The 12062-nt window shown below is 54.4% G+C and overlaps 2 protein-coding genes across 2 annotated transcripts; one reads left to right on the top strand and one right to left on the bottom strand.

Annotated features, from left to right (window-relative positions):
- The first annotated feature begins 1092 nt into the window (after nt 1-1092).
- On the top strand, nt 1093-3611 carry CCER2 (coiled-coil glutamate rich protein 2). The gene is made up of 5 exons (XM_070632738.1): nt 1093-1299; nt 1542-1582; nt 1714-1801; nt 2098-2642; nt 3285-3611. The coding sequence occupies exons 1-5, from the start codon at nt 1218-1220 to the stop codon at nt 3372-3374; spliced, it is 846 nt and encodes a 281-aa protein (XP_070488839.1). The 5' UTR covers nt 1093-1217; the 3' UTR covers nt 3375-3611.
- A 106-nt stretch (nt 3612-3717) lies between these two features.
- NFKBIB (NFKB inhibitor beta) lies at nt 3718-11986 on the bottom strand. The gene is made up of 6 exons (XM_070632737.1): nt 11704-11986; nt 6196-6301; nt 5781-6114; nt 4778-4866; nt 4417-4680; nt 3718-3865 (listed from the first exon to the last, which is right to left on the bottom strand). Exons 1-6 carry the CDS (start codon nt 11880-11882, stop codon nt 3770-3772), a joined length of 1068 nt encoding a protein of 355 aa, XP_070488838.1. The 5' UTR covers nt 11883-11986; the 3' UTR covers nt 3718-3769.
- Between the last annotated feature and the right edge of the window lie 76 nt (nt 11987-12062).

Genomic DNA, 12062 nt, shown 5'->3' with positions numbered 1-12062 from the left:
TCCCTCGGAGTCTTTCCAGAAGCTGCCCTTGCTCTCTCGTCCCGGCCCCTCCCTGGACCTCTTTGCCGTCTTCCTGCTCCCTGACCCCCACACAAGGCCAGGGACCCTGGGGACCCCTGCGTCAGGTCACATCCCTTGCCTGCTCAGAGCCCTCCTGTGGGGAAAGGACAGAGTTGTCACCATGGTTCACAAAGCCCCGCATGACCTGCCCCTCACCGTCCTCTTCAACCCACTGTTGTCTGTCCCATTCTCTGCCCTGCGGGTGTCACTCTGCCCACTCGTCCCCACCTAAGGCCTTACCCTGCTAGTCCCCTCCCGGCCTATCTTCCGTGGATCTTGTGTGATGGCCTCCATTCTATCACTCAGGCCCTAGCCCAGCGTCACCTCCTCAGAGAGGACTTCCCTGATCACCTGGCCAACGTAACCCCGCAGCTCTCCGCTCTCACCCGCTGGCCTGCCACCTCTGTCATGTCCTCCTTCCTTCATGATGTGTATTTGAGTGCTGTTTGCCTCCCTTCTCCAGTGTCCGCTCCACGCGGGCAGGGGTGTTTGCCCGTCATTCACTGCCGCAGCCCCAGGGTCTGGAAGAGGCTGGGCATACAGAAGGTGCTTAATAAAGTCACTGGGATAAAGGTGCTCGGACCTGTGCAGTCCCCTGCCTAAGTTACTCATCCACACGCATCTAACTCTCCCCGCCTTGCTGTGCAGCCGGTCACCAGCCCTCCTTCACTAATGAGGAGACAGGTCTCAGAGAGGTTAAGCAGTTGTCCCAGGGCTGCACAGCTGGTGGTGGTGGAGCCCAAGCACAACCCCTGAGGAAGGAGGTTTAATGACCCATTTTCCCAATGAGACTGGGGCCAAGGAAGGGAAGGAGTTGCCTGAGGTTGATCTGTAAGCGGCTGCCCCTGGATTCGAACGCAGGTCGGCCTGCCAGTGTGGCTCTAAGCACATCAGACCCTGTTTCTCCAGGAGGGAAGCCCCAGCCCTCCATGCTGGCACCAGGGGCTGGAAGCCAGAGGGGAGCGGGTGCAGGGCGTGGGCCCCCATGAATAATTGAGGGTCTCGGGCAGGCCGCCGTCCCGCAGCTGTCACCCTGCCAAGGGCGGGGAGGGAGCCGTGGTGACATCCCCTCCTCCCCTGGGGGGCCGCAGGCGGGTTATAAGGAGCTGCCGCCCAGCCAGCTGCACCGCGCTGAGCAGCCTGGTCGACGCCCCACCATGCAGCGCTGTGGGCCCGCCCCCCTGCGGAGGCTGCTGCCACTGCCCCTGCCCCCGCTGCTGGTGCTGCTGCTGGGGGCCGGTGAGTGCCAGACACCGGGGAGACTGGGGCGGCCAGCCTGGGAGTGGGGTGACCGGGGCAGGGATGGTGCAACCCAGTGGAGTCGGACTACACTTAATGGGCCGAGCTCCCAGGTGGGCTGGTGCACCTGGCAGGTGGGCTGGGGCGGGGGGCCCGTGGGTACCAGGCGGCCCTTGGAGCTGGAATCAGCACCGAGGACAGCGCCGAGGGTCCAAGCCCAGCCCCCATCTCCTTCCTCACAGCCACCGCTGCTCCCTTGGCACCAAGACCCTCCAAGGAGGAGGTGAGGAGTGTGGCCCCCTTGCCCTCCCTGCCAGCCTCCTCCGTGATCCTCGTCTCCCCTCTAACCCTGCAACTGTTCTCATTTCCCCCATCTGCCCTGCCCTCAACCTCCCCTCTGACCCTTCATCCCAGCTGACCCGCTGTCTGGCAGAGGTGGTCACAGAAATGCTGACGCTGGGCCAGGCCCAGAAAGGCCCCTGCACCGCTCTCCTCCACAAGGGTAAGGAGCCCCTGCCGCGCCCAGGGGTCTGCCCAGGGCCACCTGGAGGAAGGGGTCCTCTTCTCACTCCAGAGCCCTCCTGCCTGGGCTGGCACAGCACTGCCCAGTGGGTCCAGCCTGATGGAGCTGGGGCCCCAGCCCCACCCTTGGGCTCCCTGCAGAGGAACGGGAGCGGGGCAGAGAATGTCCTCTCCCAGTGCTGGCAGTCCCCCTGTGGGGCCTCAGGCAGCCCCCCAGAACCCCTCTAGCTCCGTTTCCAGGTCTGCTGCACCGAGAGCATCCTCTCTTTCCACTAGAAATGTGTGAGACAGAGCCCCACGGCTGTGTGTCCACCGGGGAGAAAGGCCTCCTGGTTGGGGCCTTGAAGAAGCAGGAGGCTGGGAAGACGAGGTCCAGCCACGAGGCGAGGGACGAGGAAGAGGAGGCAGCAGAGAGGACCCACAAGTCCGAGGTGCGGGAACAGGTCATCCGCAAGCAGCTCCACAGCCAGCTCCGCCACGAGGAGGACCGCGAGGAGGAGGAAGAGGAGGAGGAAGAGGAGGAGGAGGAAAAGGAAAAGAAGAGGGGGCCCTTGGACACCTCCGAGGGCCCGTGGAAGCGGCATTTAGAGGGTGGAGGGGGGCCCCGGCAGCGGGTGGCAGAGCAGGCCAGTGACGAGGAGACGGCCCAGTTCGAGGCGGAAGAGAAGGGTGTGCAGGTGCTGGGTGGGGGCCGCGGCCTGCGGCAGGGGGCCCGGGGGCGGGGAGGAGAGAGGCCCGAGGACTCGCCGCACCACTACCACCTCCGCCAGCCGGAAGCTGAGGCCAAGCAGGAGGAGAAGGAAGAGGCTTTGGAGAAGGAGGTGAGCGGAGGAGGCAGTGGGGGCGCGGGGTGGACCAAATGTCAGTGGGATTGCTACCCAACGGCTACCAGGGTTGGGCCGTAAACAGCGAGATCCACCACGAGTGGGTCACGGTGACCAGGATGATGCCAGGACTAGGTAGCAACATCCAAGCAGGGCCTCTACTTGACCAAGACGGCTTCCGTACTGGATTCCAGTAACCACGATGGCTGCCGTTATGGCACAGACGCGTCCAAGTTAGCCACCACTGCTAGTCCAAAACAAGCCAGTTGGCCGCATGGAAAGCAGCCGCCATGCCTGGTTCACGGAACTATAGAACCATCGCTGGGTCATGGAATGTAAGATGTCACCACGATTGGTGGCAGTAGCCACAGGGGCCGTCCCATCGCTAATGGGCCATGGCCTCCGGGTGGGCACCCCGGCTAGGCCCACGTCTGCTGCTTTTGGCTCCGGAGTCAACACAGGCCTCACGTGTTGGCCAACATAACTCTTCCAGGGTCGTGGTGACTGCTAGGGCCACCACTGCCATCCAGGACGACCACTGCTGGCTACCATTGTGTGGACAGACATGGTCACGGGTGACCACTGAGGAGGCCTACCCTTAACGGTGGGCGCTGACCACCCCGTTTCTGATCCCAGCAGGAGCGTGAGATGGAGCGGCTGGAGCATGTCAGAGAAGAGCTGAAGGAGGCGGCGGCGATGTTGGGGGAGGAGCTCCAGAGGGCGGGCTGACCCCCGACCTCACGTCCTCCTTCCCAACACACCCAATGGCTTAGGATTCTTGACCCCCAGGGCCCCCACCCCGCTCCCCCACCCACAGGAGTGGGATGAGGAGTGTGCCTTGGAAGCAGGCCTGCGGGGCTAGGCGGGAGCTGGGGAGAGCACTGGGCTCGGCCCGGCTCAGGAAACACCCGACCCCCATCTTGCCCACCAACCCTTCCCAGTGAATAAAGCGCAGAGAAAACCACCCAGGCGGACTGTGAGGGACTTGCTTTCCGAGGGCCAGGGCCCGGGAATGAACCAGAGGCCCGGGAATGAACCAGAGGCCCGGGAAGGCGCCCGGCCGTCCGCACTCTGGCTGGCAGAACTGGGATTTTATTAAACTGGAGATTCTATTCACAAGGCGGTCAGACAGGGTCGTCAGGGAGAGGTTTGGAGGCTGGGGCGGGAGGTAGCGGGTTCTGGCTCCGGCCTCTGTGGACCACGATGTCGTCGTATTCATCCTGGGGGCAGAGGGGACAGGCAGAGGGCTAGGCGGCCGCCACCTGCCGCTGCCCAGTTCCTCCACCCACCCTGAGCGGTGGCTCTGCCCTTGAAGCCCGAGGGCCCCGCTGGTCCAACGCCCCTGCTCCTAGCTCTCCCCCCACCACTTCCAAGGTCGCCTCTCCCTGGCCTGTGTCGTCCCCTGGCTGCTGCCGGGGCTCCAGGCCTGCTGACGCGGGTTCTCAGCAGCCACAGCCCCGAGGTCTCCCTCCTCCGCCCACTCCCTCCGCCTTCACCCAAATTCCTCAACCGCCAACAGGCACCCTTGTCCCCTGCCCAAGGCAGTGCCTCTGCTGCCTGAGTTCCCCAACGAAATCCCCTCACCGCTGGCTTTCCCCACTCCTGTCTCAATCATGGCTGCCCGATGTCACTGGCACCGCTGCCTGAGTTCTCTAATCGCAGCAGCCCAAGGTCGGTCTCCGTGCGCTGCCAGACGCCTGTTCTCCCCCTTCCGACCTGCCCATTTACCCTCACCCCCCAGCTGGGCCACCCGTCTCTCCTCCTGACTCACGCCCTCGTCCCCGCTGTCGCTGTCGCTACTGCTGCTGCTGCAGGGGCCGGGCTTCTCGTCCTCGTCCTCGGGCTCAGGGGCTCCGTGTGCACGGAGGAGGCGGGCGAGGTTGGGGTTGGGCCGGAGCGTGGCGCTGCCCAGCGGGGTGCGGCCACCGTACATGCGGGCTGTGGGGTCGGCGCCCGCCCTCAGGAGAAGCTCCAGCACGTCGGCTGCCTGGGCCTCAACAGCCAAGTGCAGGGGGCTCCGGCCGCACGTGGGCTCCTGGGAGGGGCAGCAGAGAGGTCAGAGGAGGCCCGCTCCCCACCCCCACCGGAGGACAGCCCCAACCCAGCCGCACCTTCTCCCCGGGGCGGCTCACCGGTTTGTTGAGGTCAGCTCCAGCCTCCCGGAGCAGCTGGACCATCTCTGCATCTTTGTGGATGACGGCCACATGGAGTGGGGTGTGGCCTGGGGACAAAGTGACTGGTGTCAGATGATGGAGGCAATGCCATGATCCTGGGGGAGGGCTTTGTGGCCTGAGGGTTTGGGGTCTGGCTCCTGAGCTCCTGGGTATGGCAAAGAGGCACCTGCATCCCAAATGCCTAAGTCTCGGGTGGTCTGGAAAGTGCTGGAACTGCCACTGCCTGGGGTGGGGGGCGATTGGGACTATGGGTGAGGAGCCTGGGGTCTCTGGACGGGAGGCCAGGATCTCGGGGCCAAGAGACCTGAGTCTCTGGTCTTACTTCACGAAGGACTTGCCCCCAACTGAGTAGTTGAAGGGCCTGTGACCTTGAGGGGTGGGATGGGCCCTGAACACTGGGTCCTGGGTGATCTCAGTCTCCTCGTGGAAGGGCCTGGTCCCAGGTAGCTGGGCTTAGAGATGGGGGAGCTCAGACTCAGATGCCAGGGCCCTGGGTAGACGGGGTCGTTTTTCCTATGAGACCTGGCTGACGATGGCTGTCCCTGAAGCCAGTGTCAATTTCTGGGAACACGGGCTGCCAAAGTTTCACAGAAGGCCTGGGCCTTGAGTTCCCTCGTCCTGGGTGGGCAAGGACCTGTGGGGGGCCGAGGGGCCTGCAGGGTGAGTTGTGCCTTCCAGCTGGGGAGCCCCGGCCTAACAATCAGATCGTAGCTCTAGGCTCACGGGTGACAGGTCTGGGTCCAGCTGGTCTGGGACCCCCAGTTGGGAGTCCTGGGTCCCACATGTCCATTCCTATTAATCCAGGGCCAGGGTGGGAGTCCTTGTTCGTGATGCGTGGGTCCCTGACGCCTCAGGATTCCTTCCCAAGGGGCTGGGTCTTGAGCCAGGAGAGCTGAGCTAAGAGCCGGTGCTCTTGTCCTGCCTGGGAGCCTGGCCCCTGCCCGGGGACTGGAGACCTCACCCTCATAGTTTTCAGCCTCAAGTTGCAGCTTCCAGTCCTCCTCGCTCTCATCCTCTTCCTTCTCCAAGTCGGGGTCGGGGTACAAGGCAACAGGAGTATGGTCAGTGTTGGGGGTGTGGTCGGGGTCCTGAGCGAGGTAGGTGCTGGGGGCTCCCCGGGGGCGCCGGGGGCGAGGCTGGAGCAGCACACGAGCGCAGGCGTGTGCCCCCACACGGCAAGCCAAGTGCAGCGCCGTGTGGCCCCCACGCTCTGCCACGCGCAAGCCGGCGCCTGCTGCATACAACTTCTCCACCGTGGATGCCTCCTCCAGGATGGCTGCCAGGTGCAAGGCTGTCTGCAGGAGCAGAGGGAAGGGGTTAGGGGCCACACTGAGAATCCTGGCCCCCAAGACCGACACTGTCCCCCGGTGGCTCACCTGGCCCAGGTCATTCTGCAGGTCCAGGTACTCAGTGCCAGCCGCAAAACCCAGGAGGAAATCCAGGAAGGGTTCATGCTGATGAATGACAGCCAAGTGCAGCGCCCTGAGGACAAAGACTGGGGTCAGAGGCAAGAGGTCAAGTACTCTCGTGTTTCTTCACTCAACAAACATGGAGCACCGACTGTGTGCTAGGCACTGTGACCACAGTTCTGGAAGCAGTTGTCAGGAATCTGGGAGGGGCAGGTCTGAGTCAACCCAGCAAATTTGTTTAATCAATATTTATTAAGTGGGACTTCTACTTCCTCCCAAGATGAAGTCACCGGACTAGATTTCCCTCAAAAAAATCAGACAAGATACAGTTTATGAAACAACAGTTTTCAAGATACTGGACATCACTCGATGAATGAAAATGATCCCTGAGAGAGAGGAAACAAGTGAGATGAGTCCTCTGACGGACTGGCACGGCTCACTGTGGTGACAGTTTCCAAGCCACAGAGCAGTGAGGGGGAACCCCGCCAGGGCCCAGCAGACTGCCCGAGGTGAGGAGGTGGAGCTGAGTCTGGGGAGAGCAAGGCGACTAGAGTCATAGAGCAGAGACCCCGAGAGGAGAGCACCCCACAGGGAGAGACCCCAGAGATCTGCAGAGGGGACTCTTGAGTACTGAGGACAACACTGATTGGTGCGCGGGTATAAGGAAATACCCCACTCTGGGGGAAAAACCACCCAAAAGGGTTAGAGAACCATGCCCATTGCTCACACGGGGCCAGGAATACCCTGTTCCCACCAGCCAGTCTAGGAAAGACCCATAATTCACAGGACATTGGGTAGAATATTCAGGAAGGTTTTGCCTCAGTAGTGGGGAATAATGAGTCTTAGATGGACCACTGCTCAGGACCCACCTAACAAATCATAAACGCAAAACCCAAAAGAATCAAGCTACTTGCAAGTATTGTAACTGCATCCCAGAATAACAGGTAAGACTATTTATAGGAATACAAGATATCCAGCCTAAGAAGGTAAAATCCACAATGCCTGGCAGCTAATCGGAGATTATCAGCATGCAAAGAAGCAGGAAAACATGCTCCATAATGAGAATAATCAATCCGTTGAAATTGACCCAGAAACGAGCCAGATGTTAGAATTAGCGAACAAACAGTAAAACAATTCATTATCACTGTATCCCATACATTCAAAAAGTTAAGTAGAGACATGGATGATAAAAGAAAAGGACTCAAATTGAACTCCCAGAGATAAAAACTGTAGTGCCTGAAATGAAAAATATACGGGATGGGGTTAACAACAGGTTGTACACTGCAGAAGAAAGGATTAATGAACTTGAAGACTTCATGATAGAAACTACCCAGAAAGAAACACAAGGAGAATATTTCAAAATGAAGAGAACATCAGTGAGCTGTGGGACAACTTCAAGCCGCCTAATATATTTGTGGGGTTTTTGTTTGTTTGTTTTTTGAGGAAGATTAGCCATGAGCTAACATCTGCTGCCAATCCTCCTCTTTTTTGCTGAGGAATACTGGCCCTGAGCTAACATCCGTGCCCATCTTCCTCTACTTTATATGTGGGACGCCTGCCACAGCATGGCTTGACAAGTGGTGCCACGTCCACACCCGGGATCCAAACTGGCGAATCCCGGGCCACCGAAGTGGAACATGCAAACTTAACCGCTGCGCCACCGGGCCAGCCCCAGCCTAATATATTTGTAACTGAGGTCCCTAAAGGAGGAGAGGGTTAGACAAAATAACTGAAGAAACAATGTCTGGAAATTTTCCAAATTTGGTGAAAACTATGAACCCACAGATCCAAGAAGCTCAATGACTCCCAGGAACAAGAAATACAAAGAAAACTACATCAACGCCCGTGATAAAAAATCTGTTCAAAATCAGTGAGAAAGATAAAGATCTTAAAGGCAGCCAGAGAAAAAGATACCTTAAGTACAGGGGAATAAAAATAAGGATGACAACTGATTTCACGCGGGAAATAATGCAAGAGAACACAGTAGGGCGACATCTTGGAAGTACTCAAAGACGGCCAACCTAGAATTCTTTAACCCAGCAAAAATATCTTCTAAAAACAAAGACAAAATAAAGTGTTTTCAGATACACAAAAGCTGAAGGAACTCAGCAGACCCACACCACGAGAAATGTTAAAGGAACTCTGCCAGCAAAAGGTAGATGCTCTCCGATGGAAAAACGGATCTATACAAAAGGATAAAAAACACCAGAAATAGTAACTATAGGAGTAAATACATGTTTTTTCTCTTAGTGTCTAAGTCTCTTTAGAAGACAACTTTTAAGAAATAATTGACTGTTTAAGCAAAAATAATAAAAATATTTAGTGGAGCTTATGACATACATACAAGTAAAATGTATGACAACATTGCATAAAGGCCAGGAGGGGACAAATAGAAATACACTATTCTGGGGCCAGCCCCATGGCTGAGTGGTTAAGTTCGCGCGCTCTGCTGCAGGTGGCCCAGTGTTTCGTCGGTTCAAATCCTGGGCGCAGACATGACACTGCTCATCAAGCCACGCTGAGGCAGTGTCCCACATGCCACAACTATAAGGACCCACAACTAAGAACATACAACTATGTACTGGGGGGCTTTGGAGAGAAAAAGGAAAAAAATAAAATCTTTAAAAAAAAAAAGGAAATACATTATTCTAAGGTTCTTTTACTCTATGCAAAGTGGTGTAACATCACTTGAAGGCAGCCCATAATAAGTTAAAGCTGTACTATAAGCCCTAAAGCAGGGGTCAGCAAACTTTTTCTTTTTTTTCGTGTGGAAGATCGGCCCTAAGCTAACATCTGTGCTCATCTTCCTCTATTTTGTATGTGGGATGCTGCCACAGCATGGCGTGACAAGCGGTGCTAGGTCTGTGCCTGGGATCCGAATCTGTGAGCCCCCAGCCACCAAAGCAGAGAGCGTGAACTCAACCACTCTGCCACCGGGCCAGCCCCGGCAAACTTTCTCTGTAAGGGCCCAGGTAAATATTTTAGGCTTTGTGGGTCACAAGGTCTCTCTTGTACTACTCAACTCTGCTGTTGTCATGGAAAAGCAGCCATTGGCAATATGTCGATGAACGAGTGTGGCTCTGTTCCAACAGAACTTTACTTATGGAGACTAATTAGAATTTCCTATAATTTTCATTTGCCACAAAATATTCTTCTTTTTATTGGTTTCAACCATTTAAAAACGTAAAAACCATTCTTAGCTCATAGCCATCCAGAAGCAAGTGGCTGGCTGGAGGCCACTGTTTGCCAACCCTCGTCTTTCAAAGCCACCGCTAAGATAACAGACAGTTAAAACTGATAAGCCAACAGAAGAAATACAGGGGAATAAAATTTGCTCGTTCCAAAAGAAGCCAGAAAAATGGGAAAAGGGAAACAAGGGAGAGAAAAGTGGAAAATGACTAACAATATGATAAACATAACCATATCAATAATTAAATTAAGTGTAAATGGTCTAAACACTCCAATTAAAAGGAAGAAATTGTCAGATTGACTTAAAAAGTAAAACTTAACTCCATGCTGCCTAGAAGAAACACTCTTGAAATATAAATATTAAAAAAAATAGGTTAAAAATAAAAGGGTGGGAAAAGATATACCACCAGTCAGCCAAAAGACAGCAGGAGTATTTTAATATCAGAAAAAATAGATTTCAAAGCAAGGACTATTACCAGGGATAAAGAAGGTTAGTTCATAAGGATAAAGAGATCAATTAATCAAGAGGACATAATAATCCTAAACATATGTGACCCTAATAACAGAGCATCAAATTACATGAAGCAAAACCTGATAGAATTTCAAGGGGAAATAGACAAATCCACGATTACTGTTGGAGATTTCAACACCCCTCTCTCAATAGGTGAAAGAACAAGGAGACAAAATCATTAGCAAGGAGACAGACTTGAACAACGTTACAAACCAACACGACCTCTAACTGACATATAGCAGACACTACACTCCACGAAAGCAGAACACACACTGCTTTCAAGCGCACACACCACATTCTGAGCCATAAAACAAGTCTCCATAAATTTAAAAGGATTCCAGTCAAAGTATCTTCCCTATCCACAATGGAATTAAATTTAAAATCAATAAAAGAGAGATATTTAGAAAGTTCCCCGAATATCTGGAAACTAAATAACATACCTCTAAATAATCCACCGGCCAAAGGAGAACTCAGAAGAGAAATTAGAGAGTATACTGAATTAACAGAAACTAAAAACACACGTATCAGAATTTGTGAGCTATGCTAAAGCCGCACTCGGGGAAATTTACAGCACACAATACCTTTATTAGAGAAGAAGAAAGGTCTCAGATCAATGACCTCAGCTCCCACCTTAAGAAACTAGAAAGGGAAGAACAAATTAAAGCCAAAGGAAGCAGAAGAAAGAAATAATGAAAGTCAAAACAGAGATCAATGAAATAGAAAGAGAAAAAAAGAGAGAAAAGTAATGAAACCAAATCTGGCTCTTTGAGAAGATCAACACTTACTGAGTCTTCCTATGGGGATACAGAAGTAAAGACAACACACAAACGCAGGGACAACCCCCTCCTGGGCCCTTACCACCGCTGCTCCTTGTCCCTGGACTGCTCGTCTGGCCAGAGAGTCTGCTTGTCTCATTTTCCTGCTTTATTTTTCTCCAGAGAACGTACTACTTTCTGACAAACCATACTTCTTTCTTTTTCTTCTTTCATTTCTTTCTTTCTTAGTTTCTCCCCATCTTTCTTTCCTCTTTCTTTGTTTCTTGCCCATCTGTCTTTCTTTCTCTCTGTCTCCCTTTCTTTCTTTCTCTCTCTTTCTTTCCTTCTCTCTCTCTTTCTTTTTCCTGTCTTTCTCTCAGTCTGTCTGTCCTTCTGGCCATCCACACACCCTCGCTAGAATGGACGCTCCCCAGGTTTTTGTCTTTTTCCTTCAGGTGCCATATCACCAGCACCTCAAACACGGCCTGGAACATGGTCGAGTTTGATAAATATTTGTTTAACACAGGAATGTCTGCTGTCATGGAGTTTATATTTTCTCTTTGAATGTAAGATTTGAAAACTAGAGCTCAGAAGGTGGGATCTTAGAGTCAAAGGTCAAGTATGAATTGGGAAATCAAAATCTAAGGGTCATAAATCAAGAGCTCAGGAGCACAGACCGTATTTGGAGGTTAGAGGTCAAGAGGAGCCTTCCTGAGCTACAGTTTTAACAACGGTCTCAGGACTGGGGTCAGGAGGGTCAAATCGAGTTTAGAGATCAATGGATAGGGATGTGGAACTCTGAGAGCCAGAGTTCAAGGAAGGTCAGACATGACTGGATTACGATCAAAGCTGGAGAGGAAATTGGTTTCATTAAAGGTTAGGACTTGGGGGTTAGAGGTCAGGAAGTCAAGCATCGGAATCAGATTTAGGAGTGAGAGGTTGGGAAGCCGGGATCAGAGACTAACAGGGAATCAGAAGTCGGATCCTAGGGCCGGGGTAGACAACCTAAGGTTCACTCACGTGTCCCCATCCTCAGTGACGTAGCCGAAGACGAGGGGCGCCCACGACAGCCCCGGGCCCAGCTCCGCGCCCAGCCCCGGTCCCCCGGGGGCCGCCGCGTCCGGACCCAGAGAGCCCAGGCCGCTGTCGCACCATTCGTCGGCGTCCGAAGCTTTCCCCAAGCACGCGACCCCGGCCATGGCCCCCGAATCCTCAGGGGCCCCCAGCGGCCGCCCGCCTGATGCTGGGCTCTACCTGGAGGTCTGGCGTTTCCGCCCTGCGGGGAATTCCCCAACCCGCCCCCTGAATCACCCAATCAGAGTGGGCTAAATAGTCCCTGCCCCGCCCCCTACCACACCATAACCAATCAGAGCACTCAG

This window comes from Equus przewalskii, chromosome 9, assembly GCF_037783145.1.
Source record: "Equus przewalskii isolate Varuska chromosome 9, EquPr2, whole genome shotgun sequence".
Taxonomy (NCBI): Eukaryota; Metazoa; Chordata; class Mammalia; order Perissodactyla; family Equidae; genus Equus; species Equus przewalskii.
The sequence above is the reverse complement of the archived record's forward strand: the minus strand, read 5'-3'. Positions and strand labels throughout refer to the sequence as shown.

What these genes read in the sequence shown, in the direction of transcription:
- CCER2 (XM_070632738.1), top strand. Translation starts at nt 1,218, where the DNA reads ATGCAGCGCTGTGGGCCCGCCCCCCTGCGGAGGCTGCTGCCACTGCCC. An exon ending in GGTGCTGCTGCTGGGGGCCG is followed by an intron (nt 1,300 to 1,541) that starts GTGAGTGCCAGA and finishes CCTTCCTCACAG; the next exon opens with CCACCGCTGCTCCCTTGGCA. An exon ending in AAGAGGCTTTGGAGAAGGAG is followed by an intron (nt 2,643 to 3,284) that starts GTGAGCGGAGGA and finishes TGATCCCAGCAG; the next exon opens with GAGCGTGAGATGGAGCGGCT.
- NFKBIB (XM_070632737.1), bottom strand. Translation starts at nt 11,882, where the DNA reads ATGGCCGGGGTCGCGTGCTTGGGGAAAGCTTCGGACGCCGACGAATGG. An exon ending in TGCAGAATGACCTGGGCCAG is followed by an intron (nt 6,115 to 6,195) that starts GTGAGCCACCGG and finishes CTGCTCCTGCAG; the next exon opens with ACAGCCTTGCACCTGGCAGC. An exon ending in GAGCTGACCTCAACAAACCG is followed by an intron (nt 4,681 to 4,777) that starts GTGAGCCGCCCC and finishes TGCCCCTCCCAG; the next exon opens with GAGCCCACGTGCGGCCGGAG.